Here is a 16,410-nt window from a genome sequence, read left to right as displayed (position 1 = left end):
GGGTCGCCAAGTCCTGTCTTTGATTGCATGACGTCTCGGTTTCTACAGTCTGGCCCGGTCAAATGATGTTCTCGCTGGCATAAAGAACATGTCCCCTTGCCACACTGGGCTCTATTCGCATCTTGAAAGAATGAGTCAGTGGCGTTGACGCGTCGTCTCGGTAAGCTCAGACCTTCCAAGGCACGCTCCCTCCTTCACACGCCCGAGGGCCTTGCAATTCCATCTCTCCTTCGACCATGTTGACCTCCTCCCGATCGTCCCATCCTCGGTCTAGCCGTCACACACAATGTACGCAGCGATTCTACTAGCATTCTACGGGTCAGCATTTGCGCAAACGCCGGGCACGGGTCCGCTACCTCCAACACTCACAGCAAGCGCCCCAGCCGGCACATGGACACCGCGCCCTCCGAGCAACGGTCTGCCTCCGGCCTCACTCACCGGGATAGGCAGACAAGCGCACGTCAGGAGCAGTACGGATTTCTGCCTCTTTCTCCCCAAAGATCCCGTTCACGAAAGCAAGTCAATCCCCAAGCACGTGCAACCGACTCTGATGTTGGGAGCAGACTTTGTGATGGCCGAAGCGGATGCCGTGGCTTATTGTCTCAATCCGGCAAACGATACGAGACCCTTTCCAGACGGATTCATCTTGTCTGCTCACTATCGCAACACATCGGTCTACTCGCAGGTGTCCGGTGTCTTTCGAGCGAGGCCGATGAACGTTGCGCCGGCAGAAGCAGGTGGCGAGTACGAGTGCGTTATAGACCTGAGCTGCTGTGCGCGTTGACTGATGTACTGCGCAGTAACCACGGTGCGCTAGGTGTGGGGAATCCAGTAGGCGCAGAGGTGGACGGCGCCAACAAGTAGGTCTTGCTTTCGAGACCTTCGAAGTGAGGCTCACCGATCCAAAGCTGGTTTCAATTTGCTGGCATGACGGATGAGCCTGACCTGCAAGCTCAAGGAAAGGGCATCTTTGTCATCCGTGCATGTCACGGCGATTATGATACATCTTACGCTTATTGCCGTAATACGTACGATCTCATGGGCGCAGAATGGGTTGCCCCGGGCGTCTACACAGAGTCAGGCTTCGAAGACTGTCAAGCAGATCTCAATTTGCCCGTGGGCGTCTACAACGCAAGCTACACTTTTAAGCAAGGCATGTCGCCCACACCCACTGCTGTATCTGCACCTGCGTCCAGCAATTGTATCATCTCACCCACGCCAGCTCCATCGTGAGCTCGTACGTTTGCGTAGGATGCTCGCTAAAATCCAGGTAGTGGCGTGACATATTCGTGGGGAGAAACCAGCCAGCCCACTGCCACGCCAAATCCGAGCAACGGAGCTTCGTCTCAAGCGGCACAGAGCGCCGCTTCACGCTTTGGTTTCGACGCGATGATCGCTTCGCTAGCGCTTGCGTCGACGATGGTCGTTATGGTTGTTGTCAGCTGGTAGCCATCTTCATTTCACGCACTTCAATCATTGGCAACGCTCTTTGCCGAACATGCCCATCGTTGCCCCGAGCAGAGCTGGTTCGCTTCCGTCCCATCCTGTGATACGTTCATGCAATGGAGCACAGCAAAGAACGCTCAGAAGACTCGATATTGACTTTTATCACCGCGCGCGTTGCCGCCGAGCCAATTGCGCCCACGATTGCAGCGCTTGTGAATGCCGACGATGTGATCGAACAGGATCCACCGCCTCGCAACGACTATGCGACATACGCAGAAGAGGTCATCCACATTGCCTCGGACGTCAATCTAGTCCCACTAAGACAAAACTTTGCGAAACGATGTCTCGCTACTTTGAACCCGAGACCTCTGTGGAAGAAGATCGCACGGCCATTATCATCAGGAACACTCGTGCGACGAGCATCACTGAAGTCGCCAAAGCTGCTTCGCGCGCGTCGCTTGGCCACAGAACAGAGTGGCGATTCGCCGGTGACGGAGCAGAACCGTGACTCTGCGCACGTCGAGCAGCCCGCTACTGATGCTGCAAGCGTCAACATCGACACTCAATCGGTCGTGAAAGATACAATACTGACTCCTTCGCTTTCATCTGCCTCTCATGCAACATTCGCGTCTGCTGCAGTGCTCGACGAGCGATACCTTTTACTCGGCTCGACGCTTGGCCTATCCTTTATAGCGTTGGATTCGCCAATTCCTTGCAAGCCTGTTGCAATCCTTAGACATATCCGTGTAAGCAGAATCGTCATCCTGCCTCGAGCTTCGATTTTGCTACTTGCCGTTGGGCGCCCAACCGACGTCAGAGTGCGTGTATACAATCTCGCAGAGATACGCGCTCGGATCGAGCACAAGCTCTCGCCACATCTGCGTCGCTATACCGCGCAACTCCTCAACCCAGACCGCTCTCAACCCCGATCGAAACCGGTCGCAGTACCTGTGCAAGACGTTCAAGCGCTTCCTCCCGTGGCCGGACCAGTGCGGGACCGCCAACCTAGTATTGCGCAACAAGTGCACGAACGCGAAGTTGCGAGAATGGCCGCGTCTGCCCTTGTCACGGCGGATGATACGCACTCCCTGATCGCTTGGGCCAACGACTTGTGTCGTACCGCATTCGGAGAGTCTGATGACCCTGGCAACCAAAGATCGGTACAGCGGGCATCTTGGCGTAATTCATGGCGAAGAAGCTGGCTGGGCGGACTGCCTCTGCATCTAGATCCTCCACGCATCGCGACGCCTCCAGCTAGAAGGACTGCGCGAGAATCGACCCGCGCTTCAGATGTACTGGATCACGAGGCGCTCCTCTCGATGCTCAATGCCACGCCAACTACGTCCATACCGGCTGCGACAGTGACGGACAGAGCACGTCGACCTTTGCCAGCGGTACCAGACACCGCAATAGCGCCTACTCCCAGTGCCTTGGAGAGCAAGACTCAAGAACAGAGACCTTCTTTCGAATTGCCTCTTGTGGATGACACACTCTCAAAAGTACTGTTCGGTAGCCAGTCGCATCGCGGTCTCTCTTTTGGACGCGAGCCACCGTTCGTCGTTCTGCAAGACTGCTACAAGGTGTGCGACATCGTCGCACACGAAGACGAGTCTCGCTGTTTCATTCTTACGCTTGGCGGACAGCTCGGTCGGATCTTGCACACCTTCGAGGTAAGTGCATAGCGTCGAGGTAGCAAGTGAGCTCATACTCGCCACAGGGCACTCCACGCAACCCTCTTGCATTGAGACGAGGCTTCGCTCTGCCCGAGAAACCTATCACAATCAAGTTGCTTTCGCACGCAGTGGGCTGCCTCGAGATCGCGCTGCTTTACCCTCATGCTGTCTTTCTGCTCGATCCTTTGACCATGCGCGCCCGCCGGCTCGGCATATCTCAACAAAACGCAGTCGTGCCATTTCAGAACCTCGTTCCTGTACCGCGCATGCCTTCCTTGCCATCTTCCCAGCTGTCCAGGTCATACGCTATCCCGCCGACGTATGCGAGCGCGCTTCGCCGTACGGAGCCGCCTGCGCCAGACTTACTCTCGCCCATCAATCTGCTCCTGGCTTCTCATCCGCCGGTCCTGGTGCTCACGACAAGCTGTAGTACAATCCTGATCGACGAATGTGGCAAGGCCATCCTTGCATCGCCTGTCAGGTGGCAAAGGCGGCAAGGTGAAGAAGCACGTGATTGCCCGCTGTTCCGCGCAGATGGCTCCTTGCTTTTGGTGCGCGTGAGTGCAGCCGTCTCTGCGGTTGACCTGGCTCAGGTCGGCTGGCCTGTCACTACACTGACATCTTCGAAGAGGAAGAGTCATTCGCTGCTTTGTCTAACGGATCGCATGCTCTACTATGTGCAGCATACTCAAGTGAAAGGAAGGACAGAGCATGTTGTACGCTGTCTACGTGCATGAAAGCATGCATGTACAGATGAGCTAGTCTTGGCTAGCAGGCGCTGGTGCTATTGCAGCGGATATGCGCTATGAGCTCGCTCCCAGAGAGGGGAAAGCTGTAGCGTCTTCGGTGTTGACTGAACGAGCACCGCCACGTCCTCCACGAGACGAGGTACCATTCTCTGCTCCACGTCCTCTTGGCGCGCCACGGGCACCTCTCCCACGGCCGCCACGAGCACCACGGCCACGATCTCCACCACGATTGCCAGAATCGACGGGAGCGTGTCTGAGATCGACGTCGAGGAAGGTCTTGCCTTCTTTTTGCTTGCGCTGTCTCGCTTTCTGCTCCTGTCGATGGGACCAAGTGTATCAGCCGAAGGCCAACTGAAACGCCAAGCAACGGACCTTTGCGCCAAAGTATTCATGGTCATCAATCAATGCCTTGCGTTCGGCAACCTTTGCGTCTTTCCATTGAGAGTCATCTGATCCTTCGTTTGCCTGTCTAGCCTTTGGCAGTTCGAATCCGAGCGTCTTGCCGGCCTTTTCGGCGAGGTATTCGTCGTACGTCTTCGAGTTGTCCACTTCCTCTTCTACCTTGGGCGCAGCATCCGCGCTGACGGGGCCCTTGGGATCAGCAACGTTGGACTGATCGATGAGCGTCTCTCGCTGAGAGTGATCCTCGGCATTGGGCTGGGCATTCGCGCCGTCTGCCGCATTGACTGCATCGAGCGCGCCGGCGTTCTCTGCCTCGAGCTCACGTTTGCCGTCATCGCCTCCCCAACCCTGGTGCTCTTGCTTAGCGCTATCTCTGTAGCAGCGAGCATCAGCATGAAGTCCATCGCACGGGCACGATAGACTCACGTTATGCCAGTGTTGGAGTGACGGTCAAAGGGCTTGCCACGACCACCTCGGCCTCGTCCGCCGCGACCACGACCACCGCGTTCGCTCTTTGCTCGAGATGCAGCTGCGATGTGTTGGATCGCATGAGCCGGTATGACGACCGAATGCAGAACGAAACCCACCACGCTCGTCTTTTGCATCGAGAGAGTCTCCGGCAGCATTGCCAGATTCCTCTGCAGCCGTCCTCCGTGGACCCTTGCCAGATTGAGCGTTGGGTGTCTTTGCGCCGATGCCAGGAATACGGCGGGGTTCAGCAGCAGATTTTGCGGCTCCTCCTACGGCAGAAGTGCCAGTGGTGCCTGCCGTCTTGCCTGCCTTGTGCTTCGTCTCCGGTGCTGACGTGGCTGCAGGTACCGATGACTGCGACGGTGTGGGAACATCGTCTCCATCGGTGTCTGTCCAGCAAGAGCAAGCGGTTCGTCGACAAGAGGGCGGAAGAGCGACAGAGGAAAATCAGAGCACAACGTCAGCTTGCGTCCTCCTGCGCTGGGGAGCTGCCAAAGGGCACAGATAGATCACTGCACTCACCGCCTAATAGGCTGAACCGATTCGCACTGAAGCCTGCCATTGCAAGCTCTCAATGATTGCTCGCACGAGCTTCGAGCCACATTTCCCACTTACGACGATTACTGTGCGCGAACGCGGGAGCCAGCCAGCACTTCAGCTAGCCACGCGCGTCGAGACTGCATTCCAGCAGATGCATGCAAGCTACAGAGCAGGCGCAGCATGGCCATCACCGCGAGGGTCAGAGCCGGCAGCCCATATGAGCTCCTTCCCGGGTAGCTTCTGCACGATCTGTCCTCTTCCGAACATGCCTCGATTGGCCCCCGAGACAACCTGGACATCGTGACCTTTCTTCCTGAGCCCTTTGACGGTGTCTGCCGAAATACCGTCTTCGAGGAAGATCTGACCATTGAAGTTACCCGAATCTTCCTGGTTGTCCGTTGCGTCTGGCATGGAAGGCGAGATGACCGCCCTGGGAGCGTCTAGAGCAGATTGGGGATGCAGACCGTGATGGAGCATGTTGAGCATGACTTGTACTGTGCATTGCGGTTGCGCAAAACCGCCCATGACGCCAAAGGATAGCATGAGCTCGTCATCCACAGTGAGCATCGAGGGCATGATGGTATGATACGGCCTCTTATTGCCTGCAAGACAGTTGGGATGGGACTCGTCGAGCACAAAGCCAGAGCCACGGTTCTGCAGACTGAATCCACAGCCTGCAGGTACGGCGCCTTGACCGAACCCGGCATAATTCGATTGGATGAAAGAGCATGCGCCGCCAAACGAGTCTGATACTGATAGGTAGACAGTGTGACTTGCATTGGGCGGCGAGCCCTTCTTGACATCTGCTTTCGCTCTGCGTGGATCAAACATGGCTGCTCTCGAGCGCAAGTACGCTGGATCGAGCAACTCCTGCACAGGTATGCGAGAATGTTCTGGGTCGCCCAGATAAGCCCTCGTGTCTGCAAAGGCATACCGCATAGCTTCGAGAATGGCGTGTAAATACTCTGTAGAGTTGTGTTCGACCGAGCTGAGGTCGATCTTGCCAGCTTCGTGCATTGCATCCAGAATACCGAGCGCAATGAGGGCGGTGAGCCCTTGTCCGTTCGGTGGGCACTCGTGTAGTCGGTACTTCTCCCCATAAGTATAGCCAATAGGCTCGATAAAGGTAGACTCGTGTCTCGCTAGATCGTCGAGTGTCATCACGCCGCCATTGGCTGAGATCACATCAACAATGCCTTGGGCGATCCTGCCCTTGTAGAACCCATCCCGTCCTTCTTCTGCCAACGTGCGAAATGTACGTGCAAGCGTAGGGTTCCGAAAGACCTGTCCGGGCCGAGGCGCGGTCTTGTCTGGCATGAGCAGCTCGCCACCGTTGGCGCTCGCCTTAAGCAATAGCTTTTGTGATTTTTGCCACATTGCAGAAGTGAGCTCGGCAACGGGGAATCCGTTCTCTGCTAGCTGGATGGCCGGCGAGAGTATGTCACTCATACTGACCTTGCCGCTTCCCCATTCGCGATGGGCATCCGTCCAAGCAGCGGCAGCGCCCGGCACCGTCACGCTGTCTTCTCGCTAATCAGACCATGTGCTCGGGTAGCAATGCCGATACGCGAGACTGACGCATTGATATTGCCCAGAGGTATCTCTCGCTGCTTTATACCCAGCTCACGGGCTTTGGTAAGTGAGAGTGCAGCGGGCGAACGTCCCGAGCCATTGAGCGCGAGCACTTTGCGCTTTTGAGGATCCCAGTACAACGCAAAGACGTCCCCGCCAATGCCATTATTGCATGGTTCTGTCACATTGAGCGCGGCTGCGCAAGCAATGGCAGCATCGACTGCATTGCCTCCCTTTGAGAGGATGTCGAGACCGGCTTGAGTTGCTGCAGGTTGGGTACAGGCAACGATACCTCGCGAGCCAAAGACGACTGAGCGTCTGCTTGCGAACCGATAGTGCTCGTACTCTGGATTCGAGCTAGGGAGGAGTCTGTCCCAGTGGATGGACGACGTCATCGAGCCGACGACGCCTTGAAAGCGCGACCTGACGAGGAAAGTGAAGCGGCCAACGAGTCTCTTGCTGATCGAGCCATGGCAAAGAAAGGATCAGTGACACTATCGCAAGTTGTCCAAAGGCCGACTCAGCCGAAGCTACACAAAGGCAAGGGCAAAGCAATCGAAGTTGTCCCTCAAGAGGATGCAATGTCAAATTTGAGCGAGGGCGACAGCGACGACTTGTCTGAGGACGGGGAGCATGGCGCTGCACCTGCGAGCGATGTGGACGATGAGGAAGAGATCGGCAAAGCACTCGCCAAGCGACGGGCCCAGACGCAGTCAGGCAGCAGCAAGAAAAGTACGTTTTCCCTGTCGGTGACTTGATGGCTACAATGCTCAGGCTTGCCACGTACAGAGAAGCGCAAGGTGCTCGATCCAGAAGAGTTTGGGGCCTCACTGCAAGCTCTGCTGTCTGCTGCCCCCTTGTCATCCACCAAATCCAACAGAGTCTTCACTTCCCTCAAGCCAATCCACGAATCCCAAGCCGAGACAAACCAAGCTCGCAAAGCGCTCAAGCAAGTACAGCAGACTCGACACCAAGTCGCAGAACGAGGACATGTTTCGGATCTGATAGCAGATTGGCGTCCCAGGCCGCAGAGACCGTTCTCCCAATGGACAAAGAAAACTGAAGGCGATCTCGAGCAGGAAGAGCTAGGCGTCTCTTCTGCCGAACAAGAGAAAGCTCTGCGACGATTAGCTCAAAAGGGTGTCGTCAGGTTGTTCAATGCTGTCAGAGCAGCTCAGGGAGTCGATCAAGCTCATAAGCCGAAACCTGGCCTGGGCGCGCCTGCAGCCACACCGCGCATCGCAGCCACAGCTGCAACAGCCACGCCTGCGATCGACACAGATCACCGTAGAGCGAACCTGCTCGGCAGTAGGGGTAGAGAAGATGCTCTTGCAAATCTGTCGAAAGATACTTTCCTTCAGCTCATCAAGTCAGGTGGAGCAAACATCAAAGTCTGAAATGCAATGCATACTAGACTTCTGTCTCAGCGACCATTTGGTCCCCCGTCGCTTCTGTCTCGGGCGCTATCTCGTGCATGGCGCCCACTTGACAATCTTTCAGCACGCTGCGATCGCCAATCCTTGCACCTTTGCCCACCACGCAATTCTCCAATTTGACGTTCTCTCCTACTACGACTGAATCCATCAAGACAGAATTGAGGACTTTGCAGCCAGACGAGAGCGTGCATAGCTTTCCGACAATGCTCCGTCTGACCATTGACTTTTCGCCCATCGTCGTGTTCTGCGCAACGAGCGAGTCTGCCGAGACAGTACTCGAAGCGCCTTGATGACCTGCTGCATGCGTCGAGGGCGACCTGAGCGCATACCGATTGAGCTCGATGTAGCTCTTTACAGTATTGCCTCGGATGCAGAACCCATGCGATTTACGCCATACGTAGATGGCTACCTTGTTCTGCTTCGTCATTGCTGGCGTGGACTCGAGCGAAGGCGCACGAGTGATGTCGGGCGTATCTTGTTCCATTGGCTGACGGTGTAAAGCTGAAGTGTGGCGTTGAGCGGCATAGACTGAATGAAGCCGTGACACAGGTGGCCGTATAGGCTGACGAGGCTTCTCGGGCGCGGCCTCTGTTCGCAACGGAATGTGACCAGGCGGTGGGAGGGTAGACGAGCGAGCGAGCCCTCCATTTGTCAGATCCTTCGGTGTCGTGAGCGCATTGCCTTTTGCCGGACGTCAGTCAGTCTCTGAGCAAGCGCCAAACAGCTCACCAATGCCTGCTTTGCCTGCCAGTTTCGGCTGCCATTGCGCTTTGCAGATCCAAGGCACGACATCGTCGCGAAAGCTAGACCTGGCCGGGAAGTCGGGCAGGATCTCAAGAACGCGCTTCGAGCAGATGTAGATATGCGTCGTGGCGAGGGTAGTCAGATAGAGCGGCGATGGGAACCTGAACCGGAAAGCTCGAGTCAGGACTGATAGTGATGACGGGACGCCTTGCAGACCTTTTCAGCAACGACGCGCGGATGACAATCTCTTCGTCAAAGTCGGCCAGCTCCTTCTGGTCGAGCAAGGTAGATGTTGCGGGGTCCAGAGTGACTAAAACGGGCGGTAATCCTGCTTCGATGCTTCAGCGACGAGGTCTGTTGTATATCGCTTGACTGACCATCCTTGAGCCTCTCTTCGCCGCCCGCTCTACGTTCGTAGTACAAAGTCGTGATATAATTGTCGTCCACGCGATGTCGGTCGACTAGCGAGCCCAGCGAAGGTGCTAGCCCGCTGTCAGGAGCAAGTCTGAGATCGCAAGGAAGCACAAGAAAGTCCGTCTGCTGGACGACTTAAGCTCGTAGTATCAACAGATTATGAGCATGCGCGCCTTTATGAGGTGCTGTCGAGTCGCCCATGCGAGCACACCTGCCGTCTCTAGCTCCTCATGTTGCTCTTCATCATTCGATCCATCAGGGAAGCAATGCAAGTCTATTCTGAGCTTCGTCGAGCTCGTGTCTGCATGACTCCGCCTCGAGCGCAAGTAAGAGCTTAGTTGCGCTTGTTGAGCTTGGGGTGCCAGAACAATCACATCTATCTGCAGGCTGTGAGCGTACGGTCACAAAATGACATGACTGGCTTGCCGTAGAAGCCTGCCTCTTCGGCCAGCTCAAGAGGACCTTCGAGCAATGGTCGGTTGGCGACAGGTAGCAAGCACTTTGGTAGCGAATGGGCGTTGTCGGGATCGACGAGCGGATAGAGATCGTTTCCAGGCCCGGATAGTATGACGATCTGGAACTCGATGGGCAGCCTGCTCGGCCCAGCAGTAGGCTCTTCGAACATTTTGGCTCGCTGGTGACAAATCGAACGCGTTCAAAAGATTGGAAGACTGCCGTGACATGAATCATACAACAGGCTCTGCGTCTTCGCGAACTTGCACGCACATCAGCTTCGCTTCAACGTCGCAGGTGTTCTCGATACTGTAGACATTGTCTGTTGATCTTGTCAGCCGAACGAGCGCGAGAGGCAAGCAAGGCGAGCTTACTGGGAGGCACGACGAACAATCCTGCTTCAGAGACGGTCATGCTCTTGTTGTGGATTGTGACGCGCAGGCATCCGACGGTGACATAGAAGAAGTACCTGTTATCGACTGTCATGCGATTCTTCCTGGACGCGGTGGGCGGGATCGTCAAGACAAGAGCCCCGCTTGTGCTCGCAAAGTCAAAGAGTGGCTCGATCCGTATCTTGCCATCCCTGATCGGCCGAAGATCTCGCATACTGCTGGTGCAGACAAGTGCTACACAGCGTATCAGCTATGAGCCGCAGAGCAATGCAGAGATACCTACTTTCCGTCACCACATTACCAGAGCGATCGAGCACCTCGACTGTGCTCGATGTGTCGTCGTCCCAGCCGTCGAACCGTCCAATACCCGTCGGCGTTGGTTCTGATTCCACAGATCGCTGTGAAGGCGCGGCAGTGAGGGCTCTACGTTTGGGTCTCGCAGGCTCATCGTCTGGCTTTCGCACGACATTGGACAGGACGAGACCTTGAGAGTCGCCCCGTTTGTATTCGGATCTATCGCCCGCCCACCACTTGCCAGGTCGTACAGAGTTTCTGCCCGAGCGGGTTGTTGTCTGGAGGGGTGCACTGCTCGCTCGTTCTTTCCGAAGCGTCGCAATGAACGTCTCGTCGCCTTGCTCAGGTTCTGATTCTTCTTGTACGATCGACAGATCAGGCGCCGGAAGGATTGCTCTCCGTTTGGAAGGTAGTACAAACTGCTTGCGAGGAGGCGAGGGAGATGGCGAAGCAGAGGAAGAATAGTGACGTCGCTCAGCTGGTGATTGACTCCTGCTGATCTTGCGAGAGATGGTCACGTCATCGTCGGACGAGCTAGGACTTGTGGACCGTTGTTGCGCGTCGCTGTAGCCTCCCTGACCGTATTCGTTATCGTCTATGGCATACTGGTCTATACTCGGTCTGTCGTCAAGGAGGGACCCGCGCCTGGAACCAGATTCACTCGGCCCATCGTCGTCAAAGAGCTGTTCGACCGAGTCATCAAGTAATGTCGATACATCAGCCGCAACAAAGGCAGCTGATTGTTGTGGTCTTCGCTTGGCATCGCGTTCTCCGGCAGTGATGAGCTTGCCCGTCTTGAAATCGACAAATTTGGTAGAAGCCGTCGTCACATTAGCCTCAAAGAACTTTGAAACATCCTCAAATCCGTTCGAATCGACAGAAACGCGCCGCATAACCTTGCCTGTCCTCCTGCCGACCTGTCCATATAGCTCATGTTGGCCCTCGGGAAACAGGATAGGTCTATCTCCTCGATCTCGTTTGCCAAGTGTGCTCTCCGTTGCAGTGGGCGGCGGCGGCGGTTTAGGCTGGGGGTAGACATGCACAAAAGGTGCCTGTGATGGCGGGAGGATGCCAGACTGGTCGAAGAACTTGTCCACATCTTCGAACCCTTGAGAATCTACAGACACGCGAGGAAAGTAGCGACCCGTCTTTGGGCCGATCATGCCGCCTTGGGTATCGTACAGATCTGGCCTGGGCGCTCGCTTCTCCCTCGCGGGTGCCATCACACTTGCACTCGTTCCCTTTGTCGGCGCTGTATAGTCGACATACTTTGGCACGAAAGATCCTCGCACATGCAAGTTGTTTGACTCGACAGTGACATCTGCCAAAGGAGCCCGATTTGACCTTGCAGTTTCTACCGACTTGACTACGGGTGGCAGACCAGTCTCGTGATCGTCTGGTACCATGGCATTGAAGAAAGCAGACACATCTTCGAAGCCATGACTGTCCCGGGGTACATGCTTGGGCACGGGTATGCCTGTTCGTCTGCAAAAGTCGTTGATCAACGCAACGCCGAAGTCCAGCTAACGCGTGATTTACCTTCCATGGTTCTCTGTGTCTGTCCACTCTTGCTTTGCTGGCTTGGGCGCCCTCTCGCGGACCATGACCTGCTCGCTATCGCTGCGTTTCTCTGACCGTTCGTTGTGCGTAGATTGTTATTGACGCGCGTTGTGGCATCTTGTTTTCAGCTAGCGAATCAGCTGATCGCGAAGTTGTGTGCCTGGAAATTCTGAAGTTGCCGAATTGACACAGAGAGCGCTCCGATGCTTTGCCCTGTCAGATCTGCAAGCTTGCGACATGCAAGACGGCACACTCGACTGGACCGGCGCAGTTTTGCAAGTCACGTCGCGGTTCCCGGACAGAGCTACATCGAGAAAGTGGTGCAAAGGCACGTCGTTGATTGGCCAGAGGGTCGCCAAGTCAGGGCAGGCGACTTCGTCATGCTCAGACCTCAACACGTCATGACGCATGACAACACCGGTCCGGTGATATCAAAGGTGCGCTCATCTTCTCTTCGGATCTAACCAATCTGAAGATAGCCTTGCGAGCACAGTTCAAGTCGATTGGCGCCAAGGCTATCTCGAATCCCCGTCAGCCTGTGTTCACTCTTGACCACGACGTACAGAACAAGTCCGCAAAGAATCTAGAAAAGTATGCAAAGATAGAAGCGTTTGCCATGGAACGAGACATCGATTTCTACCCTGCCGGGCGAGGAATTGGACATCAAGTCATGATAGAGGAAGGCTACGCGTTTCCTCACACCCTTTGCGTCGCCTCAGACTCTCACAGCAATATGTATGGTGGTGTAGGCTGTGTCGGCACGCCCATCGTCCGCACAGATGCAGCGTGAGCTCTTTCCTGCTCAAGCCATCTTGTTCGCTGATCATCAGCGTTGGCTCGCAGAGCGATATGGGCGACTCAGCGGACATGGTGGCAAGTCCCGACGGTCGTTCAGGTCGAGTTGACAGGCAGACTTGCGCCTGGCGTGACGGGCAAAGATGTTATCGTCGCGCTATGTGGCAATTTCAACCGCGATGAGGTACTCAATTGCGCCATCGAGTTCGTCGGTGCCGGTGTATCTACGCTCTCGGTGGACGAGAGACTCGCCATAGCCAATATGACCACAGAATGGGGCGCACTAGCGGGCGTCTTCCCAGTCGATTCGACTCTGCTCGACTGGTACCATGATCGGATACGCAAGCTCGACTTTCATAAATTCCGTTCAGAGTTCACGACACATCCTCGCTTGTCCACGCAAAGATTGCAAGATATCGAGACCAATCCCTTGAGAGCTGATCCCGATGCGCACTATGCGAAACGACTCACACTCGACCTGAGCTCTCTCGTGTCTCACGTGTCTGGGCCGAACTCGGTAAAGATCTCTACGCCTTTGCCGGAGCTCGAAGCGAGAGATATCAAGATCCACAAGGCGTATCTAGTGTCTTGCACAAATTCTCGGGCGTCGGACCTGGCAGCCGCAGCTCGTGTACTACGAGGACAGAGGGTCGCATCTGGCGTCGAGTTTTATGTCGCTGCAGCGAGCAGCGTCGTTCAACGAGAAGCAGAGGAATCGGGAGATTGGGGTGCAATCGTCGATGCAGGCGCTCGTGTCTTGCCTGCAGGTTGCGGTCCCTGCATCGGTCTCGGCACCGGCTTGCTCGAAGATGGCCAGGTGGGCATCTCTGCGACCAATCGTAATTACAAAGGCAGGATGGGAAGCCCGAATGCACAAGCATACCTCGCCAGTCCAGAAGTCGTTGCTGCGAGTGCGATAGCTGGCAAGATCTGTGCGCCTAAGGATCATATCGAACCGAGACAGTCTCAATCTCCTACCATCACACTGTCTCGTGCCGTTTCGAGCGAAGATGCAGCAGATGCCTCTGTGTCGTCTAGCACGACCGACGCAGTTTTGCCCTTGTTCCCAGAAATCTTTTCTGGTCCATTGCTGTTCGCTCCTCAGGACAATCTCAACACAGATGCGCTCTACCCTGGCAAGTATACGTATCAAGACGACATCACGCCAGATCGACAGGCAGAGGTTCTCATGGAGAACTACGATCCCAGCTTTGCATCACTCGTTGCATCGATCCGATCACAGGGCTCGGCTAAGCCCGCCGGCCCCGCACACACGACACGAGATGGCAAGGGAGTCCTCTTTGCGTCTGGCTACAACTTCGGCACAGGCTCTTCTCGCGAGCAAGCTGCTACTGCTCTGCGCAATGCAGGCATTCCACTCGTCATCGCAGGCTCCTTCGGTGATATCTTCAAACGAAACGCGATCAACAACGCACTCATCTGCTTGGAGTGCCCCGATCTCGTCGATGATCTCACTACGCTCTTCGGCAAAGACGGCAAGCGAGGGTCGGGTACTGCCGACGGACACTTGACCGCTCAGACGGGCTGGCAAATCAGTGTTGGCAGCGCAGATGGTAAGATTGAGATTACGCTGTCGAACCAATCGGCATCGCAACCTCAGCGTACGGTGTACAGGTCCAGTCCGATTGGCAAGAGCGTACAGGAAGTCTCTGTCGCTGGCGGACTGGAGCAGTGGGTCAAAGCTAGGATCTAGGCAGGTTTATCCTTGCCAAAAACGCGAAGACAAAGTCGCACAGGTCGGCAAAGTGTACACATCAGCGCGACGACAGTGCGTTCAAGCTCCTGCAAAGTCTGCGGCTGCGCCTAGCGCGCGGGTCACTGCAATTCATCGCGGTGGCAAACGTCACAGCGATTCATGGGAGCAGGCAAGTCCTCGGGTTTGATCAGGGCAGGCGTTGTCAATCCATGTATGCCTGTGCGCTGTGCGAATAGACTCTGGACCTCACAGCGCGCCGCGTCATGCATTGATCGTCTACTGGTTCGCATACGGCGAGACGACCTTGACATAGGCATCGATCGTTTCGTGTGCCTCGACCTCTTTCTCCCAGCCTGAGGAGATCCGTGAGGCTTGTTTACGGACTGCTTCGACACCATGAACTTACTTCGGAAGAGCGTCGAGCACTCTCTTGTGACGGGAATCTTCATCGCGGTCCCAGGTGAGCAGTGGAGAGTGACATGCGTCGGCTCCAACTTCTCTCTCTTCATTATCATCGGCGTTACTGCAGGATCAGCCGCAAACCTGGCCACCGTCTCAGCAATCGCTCGTCACTGCAAATCTGAACACACGTGGTCACGAAGTTGAACTCGCAACACTCGCGAATCTTCGTCAGCGTTTCGAGATCGGCAGGACTACCGTCCAATGCGATTCTCTCGTTCCAGCTCATACTGACACGTTTGTAGCCCGTCTTCTTGGCCTCGCCGGGGTTATGGTCGTCCAGGGTATCTTCGGTGATCTGAGTCTCAACGCCATCCTGAATGATCATCTCGACAAGATATTCTGTTGCTTTGAACCAGTGGGTGACCGTCTCGACTGTAACGTATTGCGTTCTGCGACTCGAGACGGGTACGCTGCGGGTCCAAGCATCACGCTCGTAAGAAAAGAAACGGAAAGATCGCGCCATTGTGACTTCGAAGCCGTAGGATGACATATCCCCCGGCAGGGACAGCTTCGATGTATTCAGAGAGGGAGCGATAGTCGAATCGAGGGACTGATCGTGGTCGCGTTGGGGGCTGCCGTCAGTGGGCACACCTTGAACGAAGATGGCCAAACCGAGCAGGCATCCCAGGGCAAGCAAACCCATCGTGCTCAAAGGGTGTGAGCCCAGCATGTTGAGCTAGCTAGACAATCGACCGTCTAGCCAAGAGTCGTCGGGTTGAAAGCGAGGGCGTATGGGGCCGTATGGGGCAGGCGCGCTAACGACCAGGGCTGTATCACTACCCTCTAGGGAGCCCCGTTTAGAGCCCCTCTTAACTCTTGACAACCGCATATTCCCGCCGACGAGAAAGCATGTGGGTATGACAGGTTCCTGTTCGGAGCCGGCGAGGTTGAAGCCGCAGATGGAACATCCACCAGCTTGGGGGGTTTTGCTCATCGTATCTGATCGAATGCGTGCCTGACCGGGAGCGTTCAGAAGAGAGCTATGACGTCGGTTCGCTTGCTGGGGTCGATGATCCACAAGGCAGCTCACTTGACCTGGATGCATGATAGCTCTTGCGATCTTTAGCTCACAGTTTGAACGCTCTCCTCACAAGACCATTGAGGAACCAATCACATCGCCGAGCAACCAATGTAGTCGCAGAATGCGAAGCTCGGTTTGCGCGATGTTGTACAAAGGCACAAAGGTCAGGAAGCAGAGATGGAGGCAAGTCATGCATGGCAGGTACCGGCAAGTGCACGTGTTAGTGAAGCGCGTCAATTATTGAAATCGATAGCTTTCTCGCCCCCATG

General features: G+C 55.7%; 8 protein-coding genes across 8 annotated transcripts; 4 read left to right on the top strand and 4 right to left on the bottom strand.

The window, feature by feature from the left end:
• Nucleotides 1-7: 7 nt before the first annotated feature.
• L969DRAFT_79910 (uncharacterized protein) lies at nucleotides 8-1,923 on the top strand. The gene is made up of 5 exons (XM_014709556.1): nucleotides 8-515; nucleotides 564-750; nucleotides 801-860; nucleotides 909-1,229; nucleotides 1,275-1,923. Exons 1-5 carry the CDS (start codon nucleotides 287-289, stop codon nucleotides 1,447-1,449), a joined length of 972 nt encoding a protein of 323 aa, XP_014565042.1. The 5' UTR covers nucleotides 8-286; the 3' UTR covers nucleotides 1,450-1,923.
• L969DRAFT_256293 (uncharacterized protein) lies at nucleotides 1,185-4,023 on the top strand. The gene is made up of 3 exons (XM_014709555.1): nucleotides 1,185-1,229; nucleotides 1,275-3,116; nucleotides 3,164-4,023. Exons 2-3 carry the CDS (start codon nucleotides 1,563-1,565, stop codon nucleotides 3,854-3,856), a joined length of 2,247 nt encoding a protein of 748 aa, XP_014565041.1. The 5' UTR covers nucleotides 1,185-1,229; nucleotides 1,275-1,562; the 3' UTR covers nucleotides 3,857-4,023.
• Nucleotides 3,923-5,303, bottom strand: L969DRAFT_20209 (uncharacterized protein; the record flags this gene model as incomplete). Its single annotated transcript, XM_014709499.1, has 5 exons — nucleotides 3,923-4,183; nucleotides 4,241-4,643; nucleotides 4,697-4,799; nucleotides 4,858-5,130; nucleotides 5,264-5,303. The coding sequence occupies 5 exons, from the start codon at nucleotides 5,301-5,303 to the stop codon at nucleotides 3,923-3,925; spliced, it is 1,080 nt and encodes a 359-aa protein (XP_014564985.1).
• On the bottom strand, nucleotides 5,265-7,335 carry L969DRAFT_90789 (uncharacterized protein). Its single transcript, XM_014709554.1, has 3 exons — nucleotides 6,860-7,335; nucleotides 5,357-6,800; nucleotides 5,265-5,296 (listed from the first exon to the last, which is right to left on the bottom strand). The coding sequence occupies exons 1-2, from the start codon at nucleotides 7,246-7,248 to the stop codon at nucleotides 5,444-5,446; spliced, it is 1,746 nt and encodes a 581-aa protein (XP_014565040.1). The 5' UTR covers nucleotides 7,249-7,335; the 3' UTR covers nucleotides 5,265-5,296; nucleotides 5,357-5,443.
• On the top strand, nucleotides 7,277-8,257 carry L969DRAFT_256279 (uncharacterized protein). The gene is made up of 2 exons (XM_014709553.1): nucleotides 7,277-7,585; nucleotides 7,643-8,257. Exons 1-2 carry the CDS (start codon nucleotides 7,324-7,326, stop codon nucleotides 8,248-8,250), a joined length of 870 nt encoding a protein of 289 aa, XP_014565039.1. The 5' UTR covers nucleotides 7,277-7,323; the 3' UTR covers nucleotides 8,251-8,257.
• On the bottom strand, nucleotides 8,090-12,190 carry L969DRAFT_612468 (uncharacterized protein; the record flags this gene model as incomplete). Its single annotated transcript, XM_014709552.1, has 10 exons — nucleotides 8,090-8,970; nucleotides 9,019-9,194; nucleotides 9,250-9,361; nucleotides 9,411-9,570; nucleotides 9,621-9,823; nucleotides 9,874-10,081; nucleotides 10,140-10,222; nucleotides 10,275-10,526; nucleotides 10,576-12,071; nucleotides 12,126-12,190. The coding sequence occupies 10 exons, from the start codon at nucleotides 12,188-12,190 to the stop codon at nucleotides 8,264-8,266; spliced, it is 3,462 nt and encodes a 1,153-aa protein (XP_014565038.1). The 3' UTR covers nucleotides 8,090-8,263.
• Nucleotides 12,191-12,323: 133 nt separating this feature from the next.
• Nucleotides 12,324-14,845, top strand: L969DRAFT_79898 (uncharacterized protein; the record flags this gene model as incomplete). The annotated part of the gene is made up of 4 exons (XM_014709551.1): nucleotides 12,324-12,583; nucleotides 12,640-12,932; nucleotides 12,990-14,515; nucleotides 14,583-14,845. Exons 1-4 carry the CDS (start codon nucleotides 12,350-12,352, stop codon nucleotides 14,843-14,845), a joined length of 2,316 nt encoding a protein of 771 aa, XP_014565037.1. The 5' UTR covers nucleotides 12,324-12,349.
• L969DRAFT_256250 (uncharacterized protein) lies at nucleotides 14,795-15,976 on the bottom strand. Its single transcript, XM_014709550.1, has 3 exons — nucleotides 15,249-15,976; nucleotides 15,065-15,201; nucleotides 14,795-15,011 (listed from the first exon to the last, which is right to left on the bottom strand). The coding sequence occupies exons 1-3, from the start codon at nucleotides 15,788-15,790 to the stop codon at nucleotides 14,935-14,937; spliced, it is 756 nt and encodes a 251-aa protein (XP_014565036.1). The 5' UTR covers nucleotides 15,791-15,976; the 3' UTR covers nucleotides 14,795-14,934.
• Between the last annotated feature and the right edge of the window lie 434 nt (nucleotides 15,977-16,410).

This window comes from Mixia osmundae, assembly GCF_000708205.1.
Source record: "Mixia osmundae IAM 14324 unplaced genomic scaffold scaffold_14, whole genome shotgun sequence".
NCBI classification, from domain to species: domain Eukaryota; kingdom Fungi; phylum Basidiomycota; class Mixiomycetes; order Mixiales; family Mixiaceae; genus Mixia; species Mixia osmundae.
The sequence above is the reverse complement of the archived record's forward strand: the minus strand, read 5'-3'. Positions and strand labels throughout refer to the sequence as shown.